Genomic DNA, 21,182 nt, shown 5'->3' with positions numbered 1-21,182 from the left:
CTCCAAACATAACGATGGTCATTATGGCCAAACAGTTCTATTTTTGTTTCATCAGACCAGAGGGAATTTCTCCAAAAAGTATGATCTTTGTCCCCATGTGCAGTTTTAAACCGTAGTCTCTTTTTTTATGGTGGTTTTGGAGCAGTAGCTTCTTCCTTGCTGAGTGGCCTTTCAGGTTATGTCGATGTAGAACTTGTTTTACTGTGGATATAGATAATTTTGTACCTGTTTCGTCCAGCATCTTCACAAGGTCCTCTGCTGTTGTTCTGGGATTGATTTTCACTTTTCGCACCAAAGTACCTTCATCTCTAGGAGACAGAATGCATCTCCTTCCAGAGCGCTATGACGGCTGCGTGGTCCCATGGTGGTTATACTTGGTACTATTGTTTGTACAGATGAAAGTGGTACCTTCAGGTGTTTGGAAATTGCTCCCAATGATGGACCAGACTTGTGGAGGTGTACAATGTTTTTTCTGAGGTCTTGGTTGATTTCTTTAGATTTTCCCATGATGTCACGCAAAGAGGAACTGAGTTTGAAGGTAGGCCTTGAAATACATCCACAGGTACACAGATGACGTCAATTAGCATATCAGCAGCTTCTAAAGCCGTGATGTCATTTTCTGGAATTTTCCAAGCTGTTTAAAGGCACAGTCAACTTAGTGTATGTAATCTTCTGACCAACTGGGATTGTGATGCAGTGAATTATAAGTGAAATAATATGTCTGTAAACAATTGTTGGAAAAATTACTTGTCATGCACGCAGTAGATGTCTTAACCGACTTGCCAAAATTATAGTTTCTTAACAAGAAATTTGTGGAGTCTGTGTATGTATGTATGCATGTATGCATACACACACACACACACACACACACACACAAATGCAAATGAATTACTTAAAAATCATACAATATGATTTTCTGGATTTTTGTTTTAGATTCCATCTCTCACAGTTGAAGTGTACTTATGATAAAAATTACAGACCTCTACATGCTTGGCAAGTAGGAAAACCTGCAAACTCGGCAGTGTATCAAATACTTGTTCTCCCCACTGTATATATCACACACACACACACACACACACACACACACACACACACACACACACACACACACAGTCAAAGGTTTGGACATACCTACTCATTCCATGGTTATTCTTTATTTTTACTATTTTCTACATTGTAGAATAATAATGAAGACATAAACTATGAAGTAACAAATATGGAATCATTTAGAAACCAAAAGTGTTAAACAAACCAAAATATGTTTTATATTTGAGATTCTTCAAAGTAGCCACCCTCAGCCTTGACAGCTTCGCACACTCTTGAAATTCTCTCAACCAGATTCATGAGGTAGTCACCTGGAATGCATTTCAATTAACAGGTGTGCCTTGTTAAAAGTTTGTGTTGAATTTCTATCCTTAATGCGTTTGAGCCAATCAGTTGTGTTGTGACATGGTAGGGGTGGTATACAGAGTGAGCTCTATTTGGTAAAAGACCATATAATGGCAAGAACAGCTCAAATAAGCAAAGAGTCCATTACTTTAAGACACGAAGGTCAGTCAATATGAAACATTTCAACAACTTTGAAAGTTTCTTCAAGTGCATTCGCAATAACCATCAAGTGCTATGATGAATCTGGCTCTCATGTGGACCGCCACAGGAAAGGAAGACCCAGGTCTGATGAGTCCAACATTTTGTTTCATGTTTCAATGCTTTTCCAACAGTCTTGAAGGAGTCACAACACAACTGATTGGCTCAAACGCATTAAGAAGGAAAGAAATTCCACAAATTAACTTTTAATTGGTTTCTTCATGATCCCATATGTTATTTCATAGTTTTGATGTCTTTATTATTCTATAATGTAGAAAATAGTAAAAATAAAGGAAAACCCTTGAATGAGTATGTGTCCAAACTTTTGACTGGTACTGTACATTATTTTTAGTTTCAGGCCATGTACTGTACATGTACATCACTGTTAATCTCGCTTTTTCTGACAGGTTCATTCACAAATGTCTACCTCACGATTAAAAGGCCCCTCTCCATAACTGCGACCCTGAACAGGCTACAAAATGACTTCCAGTATAGGCGGGTGAGTTAGTCTACCAATCTCCTCCTAAACTTGAGAGAAATGGATATCCTACCCTACCTACTCATCTAACTGGTCTGTCTGTCAAATCATCTGTGACTAACAATCTATAAAATAAAACATTTTTTAAATGTTCTCAATCGGTGCTTTACTTTCCCTGGATTTAGTGGTGATTTCAAGCAACATTTGGTGGATCTTTAGGTGTGTGTGTGTGTGACTGACCTGTGTGTGTGGGTGGCTCTGGACCTGGAAATAATAAGTTGTTCTTAATGGACTTGCCTGGTTAACTCTTTACACTCATACCCGTATATAGGTTAAAATTAGAGGTCGACCGATTAATCGGAATGGGCGATTTTAATTAGGGCCGATTTCAAGTTTTCATAACAATCGTCATTTTTGGACACCGATCATGGCCGATTATATTGCACTCCACGAGGAGACTGCGTGGCAGGCTGACTGCCTGTTATGTGAGTGCAGCAAGGAGGTAAGGTGCTAGCTAGCATTAAACACATCTTATAAAAAACAATCAATCTTAACATAATCACTAGTTAACTACACATGGTTGATGATATTACTAGTTTATCTAGCTTGTCCTGCGTTGCATATAATCGATGCGGTGCCTGTTAATTTATCATTGAATCATAACCTACTTCGCCAAACGTTTTTTTAACAAGCGCATTTGTGAAAAAAGCACTGTTGTTGCACCAATGTGTACCTAACCATAAATATCAACGCATTTCTTAAAATCAATACACAAGTATATCTTTTTAAACCTGCATATTTAGTTAATATTGCCTGCTAACATTAATTTATTTTAACTAGGGAAATTGTGTCAGTTCTCTTGCGTTCTGTGCAACAGAGTCAGGCTATATGCAGCAGTTTGGGCCGCCTGGCTCGTTGCGAACTGTGTGAAGACCAACTTCGCCAAACGGGGGATGATTTAACAAAAGCGCATTTGCGAAAAAAGCATGAATGTACCTAACCATAAACATCAATGCTTTTCTTAAAATCAATACACAGAGGTATATTTTTTAAAACCTGCATATTTAGTAAATCCAGGTTAGCAGGCAATATTAAACTAGGGAAATTGTGTCACTTCTCTTGCGTTAATTGCACGCAGAGTCAGGGTATATTCAACAGTTTGGGCTGCCTGACTCGTTGCGAACTAATTTGCCAGAATTTTACGTAATTATGACATAACATTGAAGGTTGTGCAATGTACCAGGAATATTTGGACTTATGGAAGCCACCCGTTAGATAAAATATGGAACAGTTGCGTATTTCACTGAAATAATAAACTTTTTGTTTTCAAATGATAGTTTCCGGATTTGACCATATTAATGACATATTTCTGTGTGCTATTATGTTTATAATTAAGTCTGATTTGATATTTGATAGAGCAGTCTGACTGAGCGGTGGTAGGCAGCAGCAGGCTCGTAAGCATTCATTCAAACAGCACTTTCGTGCGTTTGCCAGTAGCTCTTCCCTGTGCTTCAAGCATTGAGTTTTTTATGATTTCAAGCCTATCAACTCCGAGATTAGGCTGGTGTAACAGATGTGAAATGGCTAGCTAGTTAGCGGGGTGCTCGCTAATAGCGTTTCAATCGGTGACATAGCTCGCTCTGAGACCTTGAAGTAGTTGTTCCCCTTGCTCTGCAAGAGCGATGGGTAACGATGCTTCGAGGGTGGCTGTTGTCGATGTGTTCCTGGTTGTCGATGTGTTCCCAGGTAGGGGCGAGGAGAGGGACGGAAGCTATACTGTTACACTGGCATTACTAAAGTGCCTATAAGAACATCCAATAGTCAAAGGTATATGAAATACAAATGGTATAGAGAGAAATAGTCCTATAATAACTACAACCTAAAACTTCTTACCTGGGAATATTGAAGACTCTTGTTAAAAGAAACCACCAGCTTTCATATTTTCTCATGTTCTGAGCAAGGAACTTAAACGTTAGCTTTTTTACATGGCACATATTGCACTTTTACTTTCTTCTCCAACATTATTTGCATTATTTAAACCAAATTGAACATGTTTCATGATTTATTTGAGGCTGAATTGATTTTATTGACGTATTATATTAAATTCAAATAAAAGTGTTCATTCAGTATTGTTGTAATTGTCATTATTACAAATAAAAATAAAAAATCGGTTGATTTTAATCTGCTTTTTTCTCTCGGTCCTCCAATAATCGGTATCGGCGTTGAAAAATCATAATCGGTCGACCTCTAGTTAAAATAGCAGATTTGGATGCTGATAAATGCTTAAATTGAAATGCATGTGGTGTACAAAAACATGATGTCAGCTCAAGGTCTCCGCTTTACAGCTCAGTATTGGTTTTGACTGACAGCCGTTCTGAATGTGAACACTGCGTGTGGCAAGAAGTTGCCCCACCTCCCGCAGTTTTTTTTTGTCTGAGTAAGGGAAATGCTCTAAATAGAGGTCTCATAAATATATTGAGTCGTTAAGGATTATAATAAATACCACTTTGATGTCTTACAAGCGAGCCAAACACACCTAAATCTGCACTTCACATTTCCATATCATAAAACAAATTTCATTGTGTCAACGTTTATGACCACACTGCTTGATGTACAGTTACAAGTTGACATGGTGTCATACCCTGGGTTGTCCTGAACAGAATGAGCCTATGTTTGTCATATTGTGAAGATGTTTGGCGGGGAACACACATTTGAATGCACTCGTCACTCTTTTCTACAATGCCTTCAGAAAGTATTCAGACCCCTTGACTTTTTCCACATTTTGTTACGTTACAGCCTTATTCTAGAATGTATTGAATACATTTTTTCCTCCTCAACCTACACACAATACCCCATAATGATGAAGTGAAAAGGTTTTTCTTTGTGCAAATGTATTAAAAATAAAAAAACTATCTTATTCACAAGTATTCAGACCATTTTCGATGAGACTCAACATTTTGCTCAAGTTCATCCTGTTTCCATTGATCATCCTTGATGTTTCTACAACTTGATTGGAATCCACCTGGGGTACATTTGTAATTGTTTGGACATGATTTGGAAAAGCACACACCTGTCTATACAAGGTCCCACAGTTGACAGTGCATGTCAGCGCAAAAACCAAGCCATGAGTTGGAAGGAATTGTCCGTAGAGCTCCGAGACAGGATTGTGTCAAGGCACAGATCTGGGGAAGGGTACCAAAACATTTCTGCAGCATTGAAGGTCCCCAAGAACACAGTAGCCTCCATTCTTAAATGGAAGAAGTTTGGAACCACCAAGACTCTTCCTAAAACTAGCCACAGGGCCAAACTGAGCAATCGGGGGAGAAGTGACTTGGTCAGGGAGGTGACCAAGAACCTGATGGTCACTCTGACAGAGCTACAGAGATCCTCTGTGGAGATGGTTGTCCTTCAGGAAGGTTCTCCCATCTCTGCAACACTCCACCAATCAGGCCTTTATGGTAGTGGCCAGACGGAAGCCGCTCCTCAGTAAAAGGCACCTAAATGACTCTCAGACCATGAGAAACAAGATTATCTGGTCTGATGAAACCAAGATTGGTTTCCTTGATTGGTTTCCTCAAGTCCGGGCTCTGGAAATAGCTGTCCAGCGATGCTCCCCACCCAACATGACAGAGCTTAAGAGGATCTGCAGAGAAGAATGGGAGCATCTCCCCAAATACAGGTGTGCCAAACTTGTAGCATCATACCCAAGAAGACTCGATGCTGTAATCACTGCCAAAGGTGCTTCAACAAATGACTGAGTAAAGGGTCTGAATACTTAAGTAAATGTATATTTCAGTTTTTTTTATGTTTAATGAACTTGCAAATAATTTCTACACCTGTTTTTTGCTTTGTCATTATGGGTTATTGTGTGGAGTTTGAGGAGGAAATTTAAAAAGAATAAGAATAAGGCTGTAACGTAACAAAGTGGAAAAAGTCAAGGAGTCTGAATATTTTCCGAATGCACTGTATGTGCACTTGCCATGTGAAAGCCTAACACTGTAAGATCATATTTTACAACTTTTCCATGTTGGCCGTAGAACATGCTTTCAAATAATGCCCACCAGACCGGATTGTGAATTATAATGGAACATTTTTGGAATGCATAAACAACAACAGTAATTGTGTGATAGTGGGGATGCTGGGCTGTGTTCCAAAAGAAAACAAACAAGTCTGTTTGCTCTAGTTCCTCGACAGCACAGCTGAGAGCTAAAAATAGCACCTTTATAGTTGAAGACTCTTCTTTGAGTCATAAAAGTGCATTGGAATTATGTAGGAACCGTGCACACTTTGGAGAGGTACAGTGCCTTCAGAAAGTATTCACACCCCTCAACTTTTCCCACATGTTAAAGTGGGATTAAAATTCATTTAATTGTAATTTTTGCTAACGGTCTACACAAAACTCTGTCAGAGTGGAAGAATAATTCAAACAAAAAATTTGACAAATAAAACACTATCTTGAGACAATACATGTTAGAAATACCTTTTGGCAGTGACTACAGCTGTGAATCTTTTAGGATAAGTCTTTAAGAGCTTTGCACACCTGGATTGTACAATATAAAATTATTCAAGCTCTGTCAAGTTGGTTATTGCTATTATGCTATTTCCAAGTCTTGCCATAGATTTTCAGTCAAAACTAACTAGCCCACTCAGGAACATTCAATGTCATCTTGGTGAGCAACTCCAGTGTAGATTTGGCCATGTGTTTTAGGTTATTGTCCTGCTGAAAGGTGAATTTGTCTCCCAGTGTCTGTTGGAAAGAAGACTGGACCAGGTTTTCCTCTAGGATTTTGACTGTGCATAGCTGTATTGTTACTTTCTATCCTAAAAAAAACTCCCTTTCCGATGACGAGCATACCAATAAAATGATGCAGCCACCACCAATGCTTGAAAATATGAATAGTGGTACTCAGTTATGTGTTGTTGGATTTGCCCCAAACATAACGCTTTGTATTCAGGACAAAAAGTTACTGTCATTTAGGTTAGTATTGTGGAGTATAACTACAATGTTGTTGATCCATCCTCCTTTTTTTCATATCACAATCATTAAACTCCGTTTTAAAATCGCCATTGGCCTCATGGTGAAATCCCTGAGCAGTTTCCTTCCTCTCTGGCAACTGAGGTAGGAAGGACGTCTGCATCTTTGTAGTGACTGTGTGTATTTATACATCATCCAAAGCCTAATTAATAACTTTACCATGCTCAAAGGGATTTTCAGTGTCTGCTTTTTATCTACCAATCGGTGCCCTTCTTTGTTAGGCATTGAAAAGCCTCCCTGGTCTTTGGTTGAATCGGTGCTTGAAATTCACTACTCGATTTGAGGGACCTTACAATTATTTTTATGCGTGGGGTACAGAGATGGGCTAGTCATTCAAAAATCATGTTAACCACTATTATTGAACACAGAATGAGTCCATGCATCTTATGTGAATTTAAGCACATTTTTACATTTTGAAGGTTCTATGAAGACAATTCCACTTGACATTATGGGCTTATTGTGTGCATATCAGAGATACAAAATCAAAATGTAATACATTTGAAATTCAGGCTGTAACACAACAACATTTTGAAAAAAAGTATAGAGTTATGAATCATTTCTGGAGACGCTGTATGTGGCCACTTGGAGACACTAGTTAGACCTCTCCCTCAAAACCTTGTCATATTTTCATCCTATTTTGCACCTACCCCAAATTTGCCATGAATATTATGTTACTGAATGTATCCAGAGTATTGTCAGATTTCGTTATCAACAAATGCAATGAAAGTACAGCAAATGTAAAATGCATATATAATCAACAGTGTAATGTTTGGATTCAGTCTTGTCAGATGAACTGTTTTGTCCTCACCTTTTAGTCTAAAATGTTTCCCATAATCTCCTAAATGTTCCCCTTTTTTAAATTGCTGCCATGGTTATGCATATATTTTCCATATTACTTCTGTAAGAAACATTTCAATTTAGCCCTATTCATATAGGACAACTCCAGCAAGTGTACGGGGTTGAATAGAGGTTAAAACATTTTTAAATCCATTTATTTATTCACATTAGCTGCTACTTAAAGGAACAAATGGTAATGATTTGTGATGATTGAAAACAAACTGCACAACCGCTATAGAAATACCCTTTGTCAAAAGTCCTTTATTAGTTTTGTGTAAGCTATGTTGATAGTTTAGCAGGGGTGTCAAACTCATTTGCCCTGTGGGCTGCACTTGGTCTTCACTGAGGTTGAGTGCCGCACATAATATTGATATTTCCTCGCCGTCAAAACATGCAAAAAATTGTCCTCTATCAATCGCTTCTGGAATTTTCTACATTCCCTGACTGTCTAGCTTTCGTTTCAATGACTAATAGCAAGCTGGACAGAGTGAAGAGACTAAATGTAGGTCCATTATTTCTACACAGTTTCGATATGGTTTTTGTCATTTCATTGTCGATTTGAGATGGTTTTTCAGGGGAAAATTTACAAAAACAAGATTAAAATGGGCCTTGAGTTTGACACGTGGTCTAAGGTATGTTGATGGCAGTTGTGTAAGTACAGTGCCTTGCGAAAGTATTCGGCCCCCTTGAACTTTGCGACCTTTTGCCACATTTCAGGCTTCAAACATAAAGATATAAAACTGTATATTTTTGTGAAGAATCAACAACAAGTGGGACACAATCATGAAGTGGAACGACATTTATTGGATATTTCAAACTTTTTTAACAAATCAAAAACTGAAAAATTGGGCGTGCAAAATTATTCAGTCCCCTTAAGTTAATACTTTGTAGCGCCACCTTTTGCTGCGATTACAGCTGTAAGTCGCTTGGGGTATGTCTATCAGTTTTGCACATCGAGAGACTGACATTTTTTCCCATTCCTCCTTGCAAAACAGCTCGAGCTCAGTGAGGATGGATGGAGAGCATTTGTGAACAACAGTTTTCAGTTCTTTCCACAGATTCTCGATTGGATTCAGGTCTGGACTTTGACTTGGCCATTCTAACACCTGGATATGTTTATTTTTTAACCATTCCATTGTAGATTTTGCTTTATGTTTTGTATCATTGTCTTGTTGGAAGACAAATCTCCGTCCCAGTCTCAGGTCTTTTGCAGACTCCATCAGGTTTTCTTCCAGAATGGTCCTGTATTTGGCTCCATCCGTCTTCCCATCAATTTTAACCATCTTCCCTGTCCCTGCTGAAGAAAAGCAGGCCCAAACCATGATGCTGCCACCACCATGTTTGACAGTGGGGATGGTGTGTTCAGGGTGATGAGCTGTGTTGCTTTTACGCCAACATAACGTTTTGCATTGTTGCCAAAAAGTTCAATTTTGGTTTCATCTGACCAGAGCACCTTCTTCCACATGTTTGGTGTGTCTCCCAGGTGGCTTGTGGCAAACTTTAAACAACACTTTTTATGGATATCTTTAAGAAATGGCTTTCTTCTTGACACTCTTCCATAAAGGCCAGATTTGTGCAATATACGGCTGATTGTTGTCCTATGGACAGAGTCTCCCACCTCAGCTGTAGATCTCTGCAGTTAATCCAGAGTGATCATGGGCCTCTTGGCTGCATCTCTGATCAGTCTTCTCCTTGTATGAGTTGAAAGTTTAGAGGGACGGCCAGGTCTTGGTAGAGTTGCAGTGGTCTGATACTCCTTCCATTTCAATATTATCGCTTGCACAGTGCTCCTTGGGATGTTTAAAGCTTGGGAAATATTTTTGTATCCAAATCCGGCTTTAAACTTCTTCACAACAGTATCTCGGACCTGCCTGGTGTGTTCCTTGTTCTTCATGATGCTCTCTGCGCTTTTAACGGACCTCTGAGACTATCACAGTGCAGGTGCATTTATACGGAGACTTGATTACACACAGGTGGATTGTATTTATCATCATTAGTTATTTAGGTCAACATTGGATCATTCAGAGTTCGAGAATCTGTGGAAAGAACTGAAAACTGCTGTTCACAAATGCTCTCCATCCAACCTCACTGAGCTCGAGCTGTTTTGCAAGGAGGAATGGGAAAAAATGTCAGTCTCTCGATGTGCAAAACTGATAGAGACATACCCCAAGCGATTTACAGCTGTAATCGCAGCAAAAGGTGGCGCTACAAAGTATTAACTTAAGGGGGCTGAATAATTTTGCACGCCCAATTTTTCAGTTTTTGAGTTGTTAAAGTTTGAAATATCCAATAAATGTCGTTCCACTTCATGATTGTGTCCCACTTGTTGTTGATTCTTCACAATAAAATACAGTTTTATATCTTTATGTTTGAAGCCTGAAATGTGGCAAAAGGTCGCAAAGTTCAAGGGGGCCGAATACTTTCGCAAGGCACTGTATCTTTGGCTTGGTGTGGGATGTACAAGAGAGCTGGGATGATAAACCCAAAATTACCCACACTGACATTGCCCTCCATTGCAGTTTGCTTAGGTCGGTAATTTAAAAAAATTCTACACAACGTTCCTGCACATATTGTTTTGTTCTAAGACGATTATTTGGCCAACATTGATCGCTCCCTCTCCCCACTGTGCGCACAGAGGAGGGAGGGATGCTTTCTGATAAGCACAAGCATATGACCATTGCTCCAAATGCAATTGCGCGACAGACTGTTTTCAAAGTTACTACTGTTTTTTCTCACCTCTTAATATTGAGTTCATGGCACCACTTTACAACCGGAGTATGGTTTTGATGTGCCACAGAGCGGAGTGCACCATTTGCGCTGAATATGCTTACATCAAGTAGCCTAGGCCTAGTACTGAAAAGTTTTTTTGGACATTACATTTACTGATAGCTAGATTGCTAACTCTACATGGCTAAGTGTTTTGAGTTCTCACTTCCACACGTGGTGAACAATATAACCTAGAACATGGGTGTCAAACTCATTCCATGGAGGGCCTAGTGTCTGCAGGGTTTGGGTTTTTCCCTTTCAATTAAGCTCTAGACAACCAGGTGGTGGGAGTTCCTTACTAATTAGTGACCATAATTCATCAATCAAGTACAAAGGAGGAGTGTGAACCTGCAAACATCTCAGCCCTCCGTGGAATAAATTTGACACCTGTGGCCAAGGCCAATAGGCGTGGGCAAATTCATCTCTGAAGACCTCAAAACAAATCTGATCATTCTGGATCCTATTTTGACAGGTTTGCACATCAAAATATCCATCATGCATTCCCTGGAAATAATTAACATTTTCTATCATAGGCTATACCATCTCAGTTGTCTTGGCACAACAACAAAAAAACTGCCACTAATGGAAAGTAGGCATAATTGTCCATTTAAAAAAAATATATATAAATAAATACGTTAGTGATAAATACAACGATTGAGATATATATCTCTATCAAGCAAAATGGTTACATTTTATATTACTTTTGGTTCATATCGCCCAGCACATTGTTGTAAAATGCTTGTTTACTCTTCATTACTGTATTTGTTGTTTGCTATTAATCTATTGTGTTTCTACATTGTTGACTTTAATGGGCTTGTCTAAAAATAGCATTGGTGAGTGTAATTGGAGCTTATTTGTTTGAAGTAGCCCTGGGGTAAAAAAACACAGGCACCACATTATTCTCATGCTCACACAGCATGCACAGAAATGCATGAAGGCAAATTAGGCACACATGCACACATACAGAAAAGCATGCCAGTATATGTCATCCCCCCCCTCCCCCCCATTGGTCCATTAATTATTGTTCAATGAGAAGTGTGCAGTGAAAATAGACCTTGGAGGGAGAAACCTTGAGGGAATCTTATTTGAGTCAGAAATGTATGTTCATATGACAGGGAAGATATAGGAAGCCTTGCAGAGAGCATATCCAACTGATAATCTCTTAGGAAAAAATACAAAGTAACTGATGTTGGCACAAGATGGAGGGAAAGTTGGAGCATTACTAACAAAATGACAGTTTATGAAAATATAGGCTTAATCCAGTATAAACTAATGTATGGAATTTATTATACATGAGAGAATTCACAAATTCTACAGCACAACTGCAGAGTCATGTCTTTAAGTGTAAAACTAATAATGATTCCATAATCCATGCTTTCTGGGAATGCTATAAAGTGTGGAAGTTGTGGGCAGCGCTAGAAAGTTGGCTGTCAGAAGTATTACAATGTAAATGTACTTTTAATCTGTCTGCCTGCCTATTTTAAGACGTGCCTATGGGTGTGTATTCAGTGCTTGACTTGCGCTGAAGCTGTCCGGAACACCATACTGGCACTTTCAATTTTTGGGGAATTGCATACCGGTAACAAAAATAAAGTAGCCTTTTGCTGGCCCAGATTCACACACTCTGGCAAAAAAGGTTCATCAAAGTGGAATGAAGGCGGGATCTTCATTGAATAGCAATGGAGAGTGGGCATTCATTTCCTGATTTCCGGTTTGTTCAATTTATTTGCCGTTAGTCTGTGAATCCTTGAGTGACAGTAGGCTGTTCGAGATTGCACTGATTAAAAATGTGCCAGATGAGGGTCAAATGAGGGTTTGTGTAGTCAGGAAAAGTCATGGAAATTAGTTTCATAATTGTTGTTAATATAATTCATGAAAGCACATATCAGCCATTATCGGAATGGCCCTTCAGTGCATGTCTGGTGCTGCGTGTGTGCCAGTGTGAGTGGGTCGTTGCCCGAGGGGAGAGAGTGCGTCATTTCAGTAGCAGGTATAAAATAATTGGAGACTAACTATACTGAACAAAAATATCAACACAACATGCAGCAATTTTAACAATTTTACTGAGTTAGAGTTCATATAAGGAAATTACTTGAACTCTGTGAAGCATTTGTTTGGGCTGCAATTTCTGAGGCTGGTAACTCTAATGAACTTATCCTCTGCAGCAGAGGTAACTCTGGGTCTTCCTTTCCTGTGGCGGTCCTTATGAGAGCCAGTTTCATCATAGAGCTTGATGGTTTTTAAAACTGCACTTGAAGAAACTTGACTGACCTGCATGTCTTAAAGTAATGATGGACTGTCATTTCTCTTTCCTTATTTGAGCTGTTCTTGCCATAATATGGACGTAGCCCTATTTGGTAAAAGACCATCTTCTGTATACCACCCCTACCTTGTCACGACACAACTGATTGGCTCAAACGCATTAAGAAGGAAATACATTTTGCACATTAACTTTTAACAAAGTACACCTGTTAATTGAAATGCATTCCAGATGACTACCTCATGAAGCTGGTTAAGAGAATGCCAAGAGTGTGCAAAGCGGTCTTCAAGGCTAAGGGTGGCTACTTTGAAGAATCTCAAATACACTTTTTTTTGTGGTTACTACATGATTCCATGTGTTATTTCATAGTTTTGTTGTCTTTACTATTATTCTACAAATGTAAAAAAAACTTGAATGAGTAGGTGTCCAAACCTTTGCTTTTGATCTGTCCGTTGCGTCTGTCCGTCGTCTACTTAGACATCTTGCTTTGAAGTAGCCTACCTTATCCATTTGATCCCTGATTTATTGAATGAAGAAATAATTTTATAAAGACAAAAGTATTTGGTTGTGATGTTGAAAAAGTCAAGCCTGCACACCAAGGAGCTCTCCTGATGGAGGGTTGACCACATGTTGATAGAACTGAACTGTTAGTCACATGTTATGTGGGGGCTAAGTGCCTTGATCAATGGCAGGAGTTGGTATATCTACATGGGATTAGACAAAAGTTTTCCAGTGTCAATAATGTTTACTTTTTCATGTAGGCTATAATAAGTCATCAAAATATGGTTAAAAGTATAGAGGTCTATATAGCCTAATGCAATTTGTGAATTTCGGTGAACATAGTATAATGTACCGACTTGGAAAAAGACAGCTCCTGCAATTCTTCCATCCCAAGTCAAGCACTGGGTGTAGTGAGATGCGCAATGGGCTGGACAATTCTCTTCTCATCTTGAAAAAACTTGGAAGTCAATCAATCTGCCATAATTGACACAATGGAAAAATCGAATCATTTATTATTGGGATAGCATGGGTGGTTTGAATCTGGAGTGTATGAAAAAATTGACAAATACACACACACACACACACACACGAAAGTATGTGGGCACCCCTTCAAATTAGTGGATTCAGCTATTTCAGTCACACCCATTGCTGACGGTGTATAAAATGAAGCACACAGCCATGCAATCTCCATAGACAAACATAGGAAATAAAATGTCCTTACTGAAGCGCCCCAGTGACTTTCAATGTGGCACCTTCATAGGATGCCACCTTTCCAACAAGTCAGTTCGTCAAATTTCTGCCCTGCTAGAGCTAGGAGCAACAACGGCTCAGCCGCAAAGTGGTAAGCCAACAAGTGCTGAAACGTATAGCGTGTAAAAAATCATCTGTCCTCTGTTGCTTCACTCACTACCGGGTTCCGAACTGCTTCTGGAAGCAATGTCCACACAAGAACTGTTAGTCGGCAGCTTTATGAAATGGATTTCCATGGCCGAGCAGCCGCACACAAGCCTATGATCACCATGCGCAATGCCAAGCGTCAGCTGGAGTGGTGTAAAGCTTGCCGCCATTGGACTCTGGAGCAGTGGAATCGCGTTACTATGGAAAGATGAATCACACTTCACCATCTGGCAGTCCAACAGAAGAATCTGGGTTTGGCAGATGCCAGGAGAACGCTACCTGCCCTAAAGCATAGGGCCAACTGTAAAGTTTGGAGGAGGAATAGTTCCAATGAAGGGAAATCCTAACCCTACAGCATACAATGACATTCTAGACAATTATGACCTTTCAACTTTGTGGCAACAGTTTGGGGAAGAACCTTTCCTGTTTCAGCATGACAATGCCCCCATGCACAAACAGAGGTCCATACAGAAATGGTTTGTCGAGATTGGTTTGTAAGAACTTGACTGGCCTGCAAAGAGCCTTGACCTCAACCCCATCGAACACCTTTGGGATGAATTTCGAACGCCAACTGCGAGCCAGGCCTAATCATCCAACGTCAGTGCCCGACCTCACTAATGCTACTGTCACTGAATGGAAGCAAATCCCTGCCGCAATGTTCCAACATCTACTGGAAAGCCTTCCCATAAGAGTGGAGGCTGTTATAGCAGCAAAGGGGGACCAACTTTATATTAATGCCCATGATTTTGGAATGAGATGGTCGACAAGCAGGTGTCCATATGCTTTTGGTCATGTAGTGTATATAACAACAATGTAGAACTGGTTGGAAGGACTGAGGAGCACAGTGAACGCTCACCTGGACCTGAGGAAAGTGCACCTGAATATCCACGCATGCAAACAGACAGACGAGCACTTTAATTCTGTTCTTGAAGGTGTGTATTGACATTTACTGGGTGTACACACTTATATACACACAGCTACATGCATACTGGCACATACACAACACCATAGGCTACAATAGGTCACATCCATGCTGACACTACTTCAGGTTTATTATTCTAACTGCAGGCAGAACATTAGCTATGCCACTTGTCAAGGTTCTAATAATGACCATCTGACCTACATGTTAGTGACGTCAGTCCTAGTCTGCTGAGTAAGCAAAAGGTTCTGCCTTCCAAGGCAAATGAGTTGCATTCCTGGTCATTCTGCCTCAATACCAGCTGAGTCATTGAGCATGGGCTCTGTCTAAATTTAGACTATGCTTCGCACTGCCCTCTACGGACCGGGCTGGGGTAGCAGTCTGACCAATGCTATCTGCACCAGCGTTTTGGCCCGAAATAAAAATGGTTGGTTGTTTGTTTTGCAGGGATGACGCCAGCAGTATCTTTGATGGGTTAATGGAAGAAGATGAAAAGGACAAAGCAAAACGGTGAGGTCTTTATGAGCTCAAGCGCTACATTAAAGACAACTCTGTACGTAGGCTTAGTTTGATCAAATCAAATCACATTTTATTTGTCACATGCGCCGAATACAAGAGGTGCAGACCTTACAGTGAAATGCTTACTTACAAGCCCTTAACCATCAATGCAGTTTTAAGAAAATACCTAAAGAATGAAGTAATAGATAAGAAAAACAAATAATGAAAGAGCAGCGGGAAATAACAATAGCGGGGCTTTATTACAGGGGGTACCGGTACAATGTCAATCTGCGGTGGCACTGCTGTTGAGGTAATATGTACATGTAGGTAGAGTTATTAAAGTGACGATGCATAGATAATAACAGAGTAGCAGCAGCTTTATGGGTAGCCATTAGATTAGTTGTTCAGAAGTCTTACGGCTTGGGGGTAGATGCTATTTAGGAGCATCTTGGACCTAGATGTGTGGTAGCAGAGAGAACAGTCTATGACACGGGTGGTTGGAGTCTTTGACAATTTTTAGGGCCTTCTTCTGACACCGCCTGGTATAGAGGTCCAGGATGGCAGGAAGCTTGGCCTCTGTGACGTACTGGGCCGTACGCACTACCTCCTGTAGTGCCTTGCGGCCGGAGGCCGAGCAGTTGCCATACCAGGCAGTGATGAAACCCATCAGGATGCTCTCGATGGTGCAGCTATAAAACCTTTTGAGGATCTGAGGACCATGCCAACTTTTTTCAGTCTCCTGAGGGGGAATAGGCTTTGTCGTGCCCTCTTCATTACTATTTTAGTGTGTTTGGACCATGATTGTTTGTTGGTGATGTGGACACCAAGGAACACACTCAACCTGCTCCACTGCAGCCCCGTCAATGAGAATGGGGGTGTGCTCGATCCTTCTTTTCCTGTTAGTCCACAATTATCTCCTTTGTCTTGATCACGTTGAGGGAGAGGTTGTGGTCCTTGCACCACACGGTCAGGTCTCTGACCTCCTCCCTATAGGCTGTCTGATTGTTGTCGGTGATCAGGCCTACCACTGTTGTTTCATCAGAAAACTTAATGATGGTGTTGGAGTCTTGCCTGACCATGCAGTCATGAGTGAACAGGGAGTACAGGAGGGGGCTTAGCACACCCCCTGAGGGTCCCAAGTGTTGATGATCAGCGTGGCGGCTGTGTTGTTACCTACCCTTACCACATGGGGGTGGCCCGTCAAGAAGTCCAGGATCCAGTTGCAGAGGGAGGTGTTTAGTCCAAGGGTCCTTAGCTTAGTGATGAGCTTTGAGGGCACTATGGTGTTGGAACGCTGAGCTGTAGTCAATGAATAGCATTCTCACATAGGTGTTCCTTTTGTCCAGGTGTGAAAGGGCAGTGTGGAGTGCAATAGAGATGGCATAAACTGTGGATCTGTTGGTGCGGTATGCAAATTGGAGTGGGTCTAGGGTTTCTGGGATAATGGTGTTGATGTGAGCCATGACCAGCCTTTCAAAGCATTTCATGGCTACAGACATGAGCACTACGGGTCGGTAGTCATTTAGGCAGGTTACCTTAGTGTTCTTGGGCAAAGGGACTATGGTGGTCTGCTTGAAACGTGTTGGTATTATAGACTCAGACAGGGAGAGGTTGAAAATATCAGTAAAGACACTTGCCAGTTGGCCTGCACATCCTCGGAGTACAAGTCCTGGTAATACGCCTGGCCCTGCGGCCTTGTGAATGTTGACCTTTTTTAAGGTCTTACTCACATCGGCTGCAGGGAGCATGATCACACAGTCGTCCGGAACAGCTGATGCTCTCATGTATGTTTCAGTGTTACTTGCCTCGACGCGAGCAAAGAAGTTATTTAGCTCGTCTGGTAGGCTTGTGTCACTGGGCAGCTCTCGACTGTGCTTCCCTTTGTAGTCTGTAATAGTTTGCAAGCCCTGCCACATAAGACGAGCGTCTGAGCCAGTGTAGTACGATTCAATCTTAGTCCTGTATTGATGCTTTGCCTGTTTGATGGTTCGTCGAAGGGCATAGCGGGATTTCTTATAAGCTTCCTGGTTAGTGTCCCGCTCCTTGAAAGTGGCAGCTCTACCCTTTAGCTCAGTGCGAATGTTGCATGTAATCATTGTGTTGTTTTTGTTAGAATCTTAGTATGTGTATTCTTGTTTCTCATGTCCAACCCTCCAGAGTGTCCCGTAACAAGTCTGAGAAGAAGCGCAGAGACCAGTTCAATGTCCTCATCAAGGAGCTGGGTACCATGCTGCCAGGCAACACCCGAAAGATGGACAAGTCCACCATCTTACAGAAGAGCATCGACTTCCTACGCAAGCATAAAGGTAAAGACCTCTCCTCCTAGCCCTCGGAAATCAACATGTCTGGAAGAATAGGAACATTTCTGTGTTTTTACCAAGCTGTCTGAGTATTTAACATCAGTAACTCCCCCATCTGTGTTTCTGTCAGAAATAGCTGCGCAGTCAGAGTCGAGTGAGATCCGACAGGACTGGAAACCTCCTTTTCTTAGTAATGAAGAGTTCACACAGCTGATGCTGGAGGTCAGTGGCACTTGACACACTAAAGTACAGTAGTTTGCACATCCTTTCACTAAGAAGTATCCTGAAAGAAAGGATGTCAGTCCAAGGATATCAGTAGCAACATTCTGTACTGTTTTTGTAGTTAACTGAAGAAGGTTGACAACGAAACGTCTGTGAATTTTTTTCCCTGCCTGCTGTGTAAGCAAGAAAACCCCCCCACCCTTTTTGGTTTAACGCACCAAGGACTATTCAAGTTCAAGGTTGAGCGCAATGGTACCTGTTTTCTACATAGTTCACTTTCTCACATTCTATTTTGCAAGTAGATGGTGTTTTAACACACTGTTTTGTATCTGCTAGGCATTAGACGGCTTCTTCCTAGCAATTATGACAGATGGGAACATAATCTATGTCTCAGAGAGCGTTACATCTCTACTGGAACATCTTCCTGTAAGTATTCACTCCATGCATATACAGTGCCTTGCGAAAGTATTCGGCCCCCTTGAACTTTGTGACCTTTTGCCACATTTCAGGCTTCAAACATAAAGATATAAAACTGTATTTTTTTGTGAAGAATCAACAACAAGTGGGACACAATCATGAAGTGGAACGACATTATTGGATATTTCAAACTTTTTTAACAAATCAAAAAATTGGGCGTGCAAAATTATTCAGCCCCTTTACTTTCAGTGCAGTAAACTCTCTCCAGAAGTTCAGTGAGGATCTCTGAATGATCCAATGTTGACCTAAATGACTAATGATGATAAATACAATCCACCTGTGTGTAATCAAGTCTCCGTATAAATGCACCTGCACTGTGATAGTCTCAGAGGTCCGTCAAAAGCGCAGAGAGCATCATGAAGAACAAGGAACACACCAGGCAGATCCGAGATACTGTTGTGAAGAAGTTTAAAGCCGGATCTGGATACAAAAATATTTCCCAAGCTTTAAACATCCCAAGGAGCACTGTGCAAGCGATAATATTGAAATGGAAGGAGTATCAGACCACTGCAAATCTACCAAGACCTGGCCGTCCCTCTAAACTTTCAGCTCATACAAGAAGACTGATCAGAGATGCAGCCAAGAGGCCCATGATCACTCTGGATGAACTGCAGAGATCTACAGCTGAGGTGGGAGACTCTGTCCATAGGACAACAATCAGTCGTATATTGCACAAATCTGGCCTTTATGGAAGAGTGGCAAGAAGAAAGCCATTTCTTAAAGATATCCATAAAAAGTGTTGTGTAAAGTTTGCCACAAGCCACCTGGGAGACACACCAAACATGTGGAAGAAGGTGCTCTGGTCAGATGAAACCAAAATTGAACTTTTTGGCAACAATGCAAAACGTTATGTTTGGCGTAAAAGCAACACACCATCCCCACTGTCAAACATGGTGGTGGCAGCATCATGGTTTGGGCCTGCTTTTCTTCAGCAGGGACAGGGAAGATGGTTAAAATTGATGGGAAGATGGATGGAGCCAAATACAGGACCATTCTGGAAGAAAACCTGATGGAGTCTGCAAAAGACCTGAGACTGGGACGGAGATTTGTCTTCCAACAAGACAATGATCCAAAACATAAAGCAAAATCTACAATGGAATGGTTCAAAAATAAACATATCCAGGTGTTAGAATGGCCAAGTCAAAGTCCAGACCTGAATCCAATCGAGAATCTGTGGAAAGAACTGAAAACTGCTGTTCACAAATGCTCTCCATCCAACCTCACTGAGCTCGAGCTGTTTTGCAAGGAGGAATGGGAAAAAATTTCAGTCTCTCGATGTGCAAAACTGATAGAGACATACCCCAAGCGACTTACAGCTGTAATCGCAGCAAAAGGTGGCGCTACAAAGTATTAACTTAAGGGGACTGAATAATTTTGCACGCCCAATTTTTCAGTTTGTGATTTGTTAAAAAAGTTTGAAATATCCAATAAATGTCGTTCCACTTCATGATTGTGTCCCACTTGTTGTTGATTCTTCACAAAAAAATACAATTTTATATATTTATGTTTGAAGCCTGAAATGTGGCAACGGGTCGCAAAGTTCAAGGGGGCCGAATACTTTCGCAAGGCACTGTACATGAGTTAATGCCTACAGTATGTGAGGTTGACATCCATGACCAAGGATGACATACATGTGTGTGTTGGTTTCAGTCTGACCTGGTGGATCAGAACCTGTTGAACTTCCTGCCCCTGGGGGAACATTCAGACGTGTATAAAGCCCTGTCGTCTCACATACTGGAGGGAGAGACGCTAACGCCAGAGTATCTCAAGAGTAAGTACTGGAGCTGTTTCAGTATTGTCTAGTAGTTTCTATCATGTTCATGGTCTAAATGGCCTATGTCAAGTTTTGGCCACAGCATGCCATGAGTAGATGATTTGTTTCAGAACTAGATGAGTTTATTTAAACCAAGTCTATCAAATTGTACTCTGCTTTATTGTATGATTTAATTTGTTTTCAGCGAAAAACCAGTTAGAATTCTGTTGCCACATGCTCCGAGGAACGATCGACCCCAAAGAGCCTCCTGTGTATGAGTATGTTAAGTTCATCGGAAACTTCAAGTCCCTGAATAATGGTACGTTTTCATTATATTGATTTAGGAAAAATTTGACTTTGAATGTAGTACACAAGTAGCTGGCCTGTATTTGGTTTGTGACCATAAATGCACTTAGACTGACCAAAAGGCAACAATGACTAATTTTCCCTTTCTCCTATAGTGCCTAACTCAACTCGAAATGGCTTGGAAGGGGTGATCCAGCGGTCACTCCGGCCCGCTTTTGAGGACCGAGTCTGTTTCATAGCAACTGTGAGATTAGCCAAACCACAGTTTATCAAGGTAAGACAATTGGAATTCTAGAGACTTATATATCACAGACTGCATATTTCGGTAGCTAGGTAACCAAATATG

At 40.8% G+C, this 21,182-nt stretch overlaps 1 protein-coding gene across 13 annotated transcripts in view; it reads left to right on the top strand.

Moving 5' to 3' along the window:
- LOC100135915 (circadian locomoter output cycles protein kaput) overlaps window positions 1–21,182 on the top strand; it is a 48,913-nt gene that overhangs the window by 21,800 nt on the left and 5,931 nt on the right. For 7 of the 13 annotated variants that reach the window (XM_090236003.1, XM_021604344.3, XM_090236004.1 and 4 more), the window contains exons 4-11: window positions 1,995–2,086; window positions 15,728–15,790; window positions 17,936–18,084; window positions 18,209–18,300; window positions 18,637–18,726; window positions 20,428–20,548; window positions 20,736–20,849; window positions 20,992–21,110. In XM_090236003.1, the coding sequence (XP_090092129.1) occupies window positions 2,067–2,086; window positions 15,728–15,790; window positions 17,936–18,084; window positions 18,209–18,300; window positions 18,637–18,726; window positions 20,428–20,548; window positions 20,736–20,849; window positions 20,992–21,110 (768 nt within the window). In that variant the 5' untranslated portion in view covers window positions 1,995–2,066. Of the gene's footprint in view, window positions 1–1,994; window positions 2,087–15,727; window positions 15,791–17,935; window positions 18,085–18,208; window positions 18,301–18,486; window positions 18,553–18,636; window positions 18,727–20,427; window positions 20,549–20,735; window positions 20,850–20,991; window positions 21,111–21,182 lie in introns of those variants that run through there. The other 6 variants (XM_090235999.1, XM_090235996.1, XM_021604341.3 and 3 more) reach the window with 2 other exon arrangements.

This window comes from Oncorhynchus mykiss, chromosome 5 (genome assembly GCF_057628025.1).
Source record: "Oncorhynchus mykiss isolate SJ-2025 chromosome 5, ASM5762802v1, whole genome shotgun sequence".
Classification (NCBI taxonomy): Eukaryota; Metazoa; Chordata; class Actinopteri; order Salmoniformes; family Salmonidae; genus Oncorhynchus; species Oncorhynchus mykiss.
Note: the sequence above shows the minus strand (reverse complement) of the source record. Positions and strands in the feature narration are given on the sequence as shown.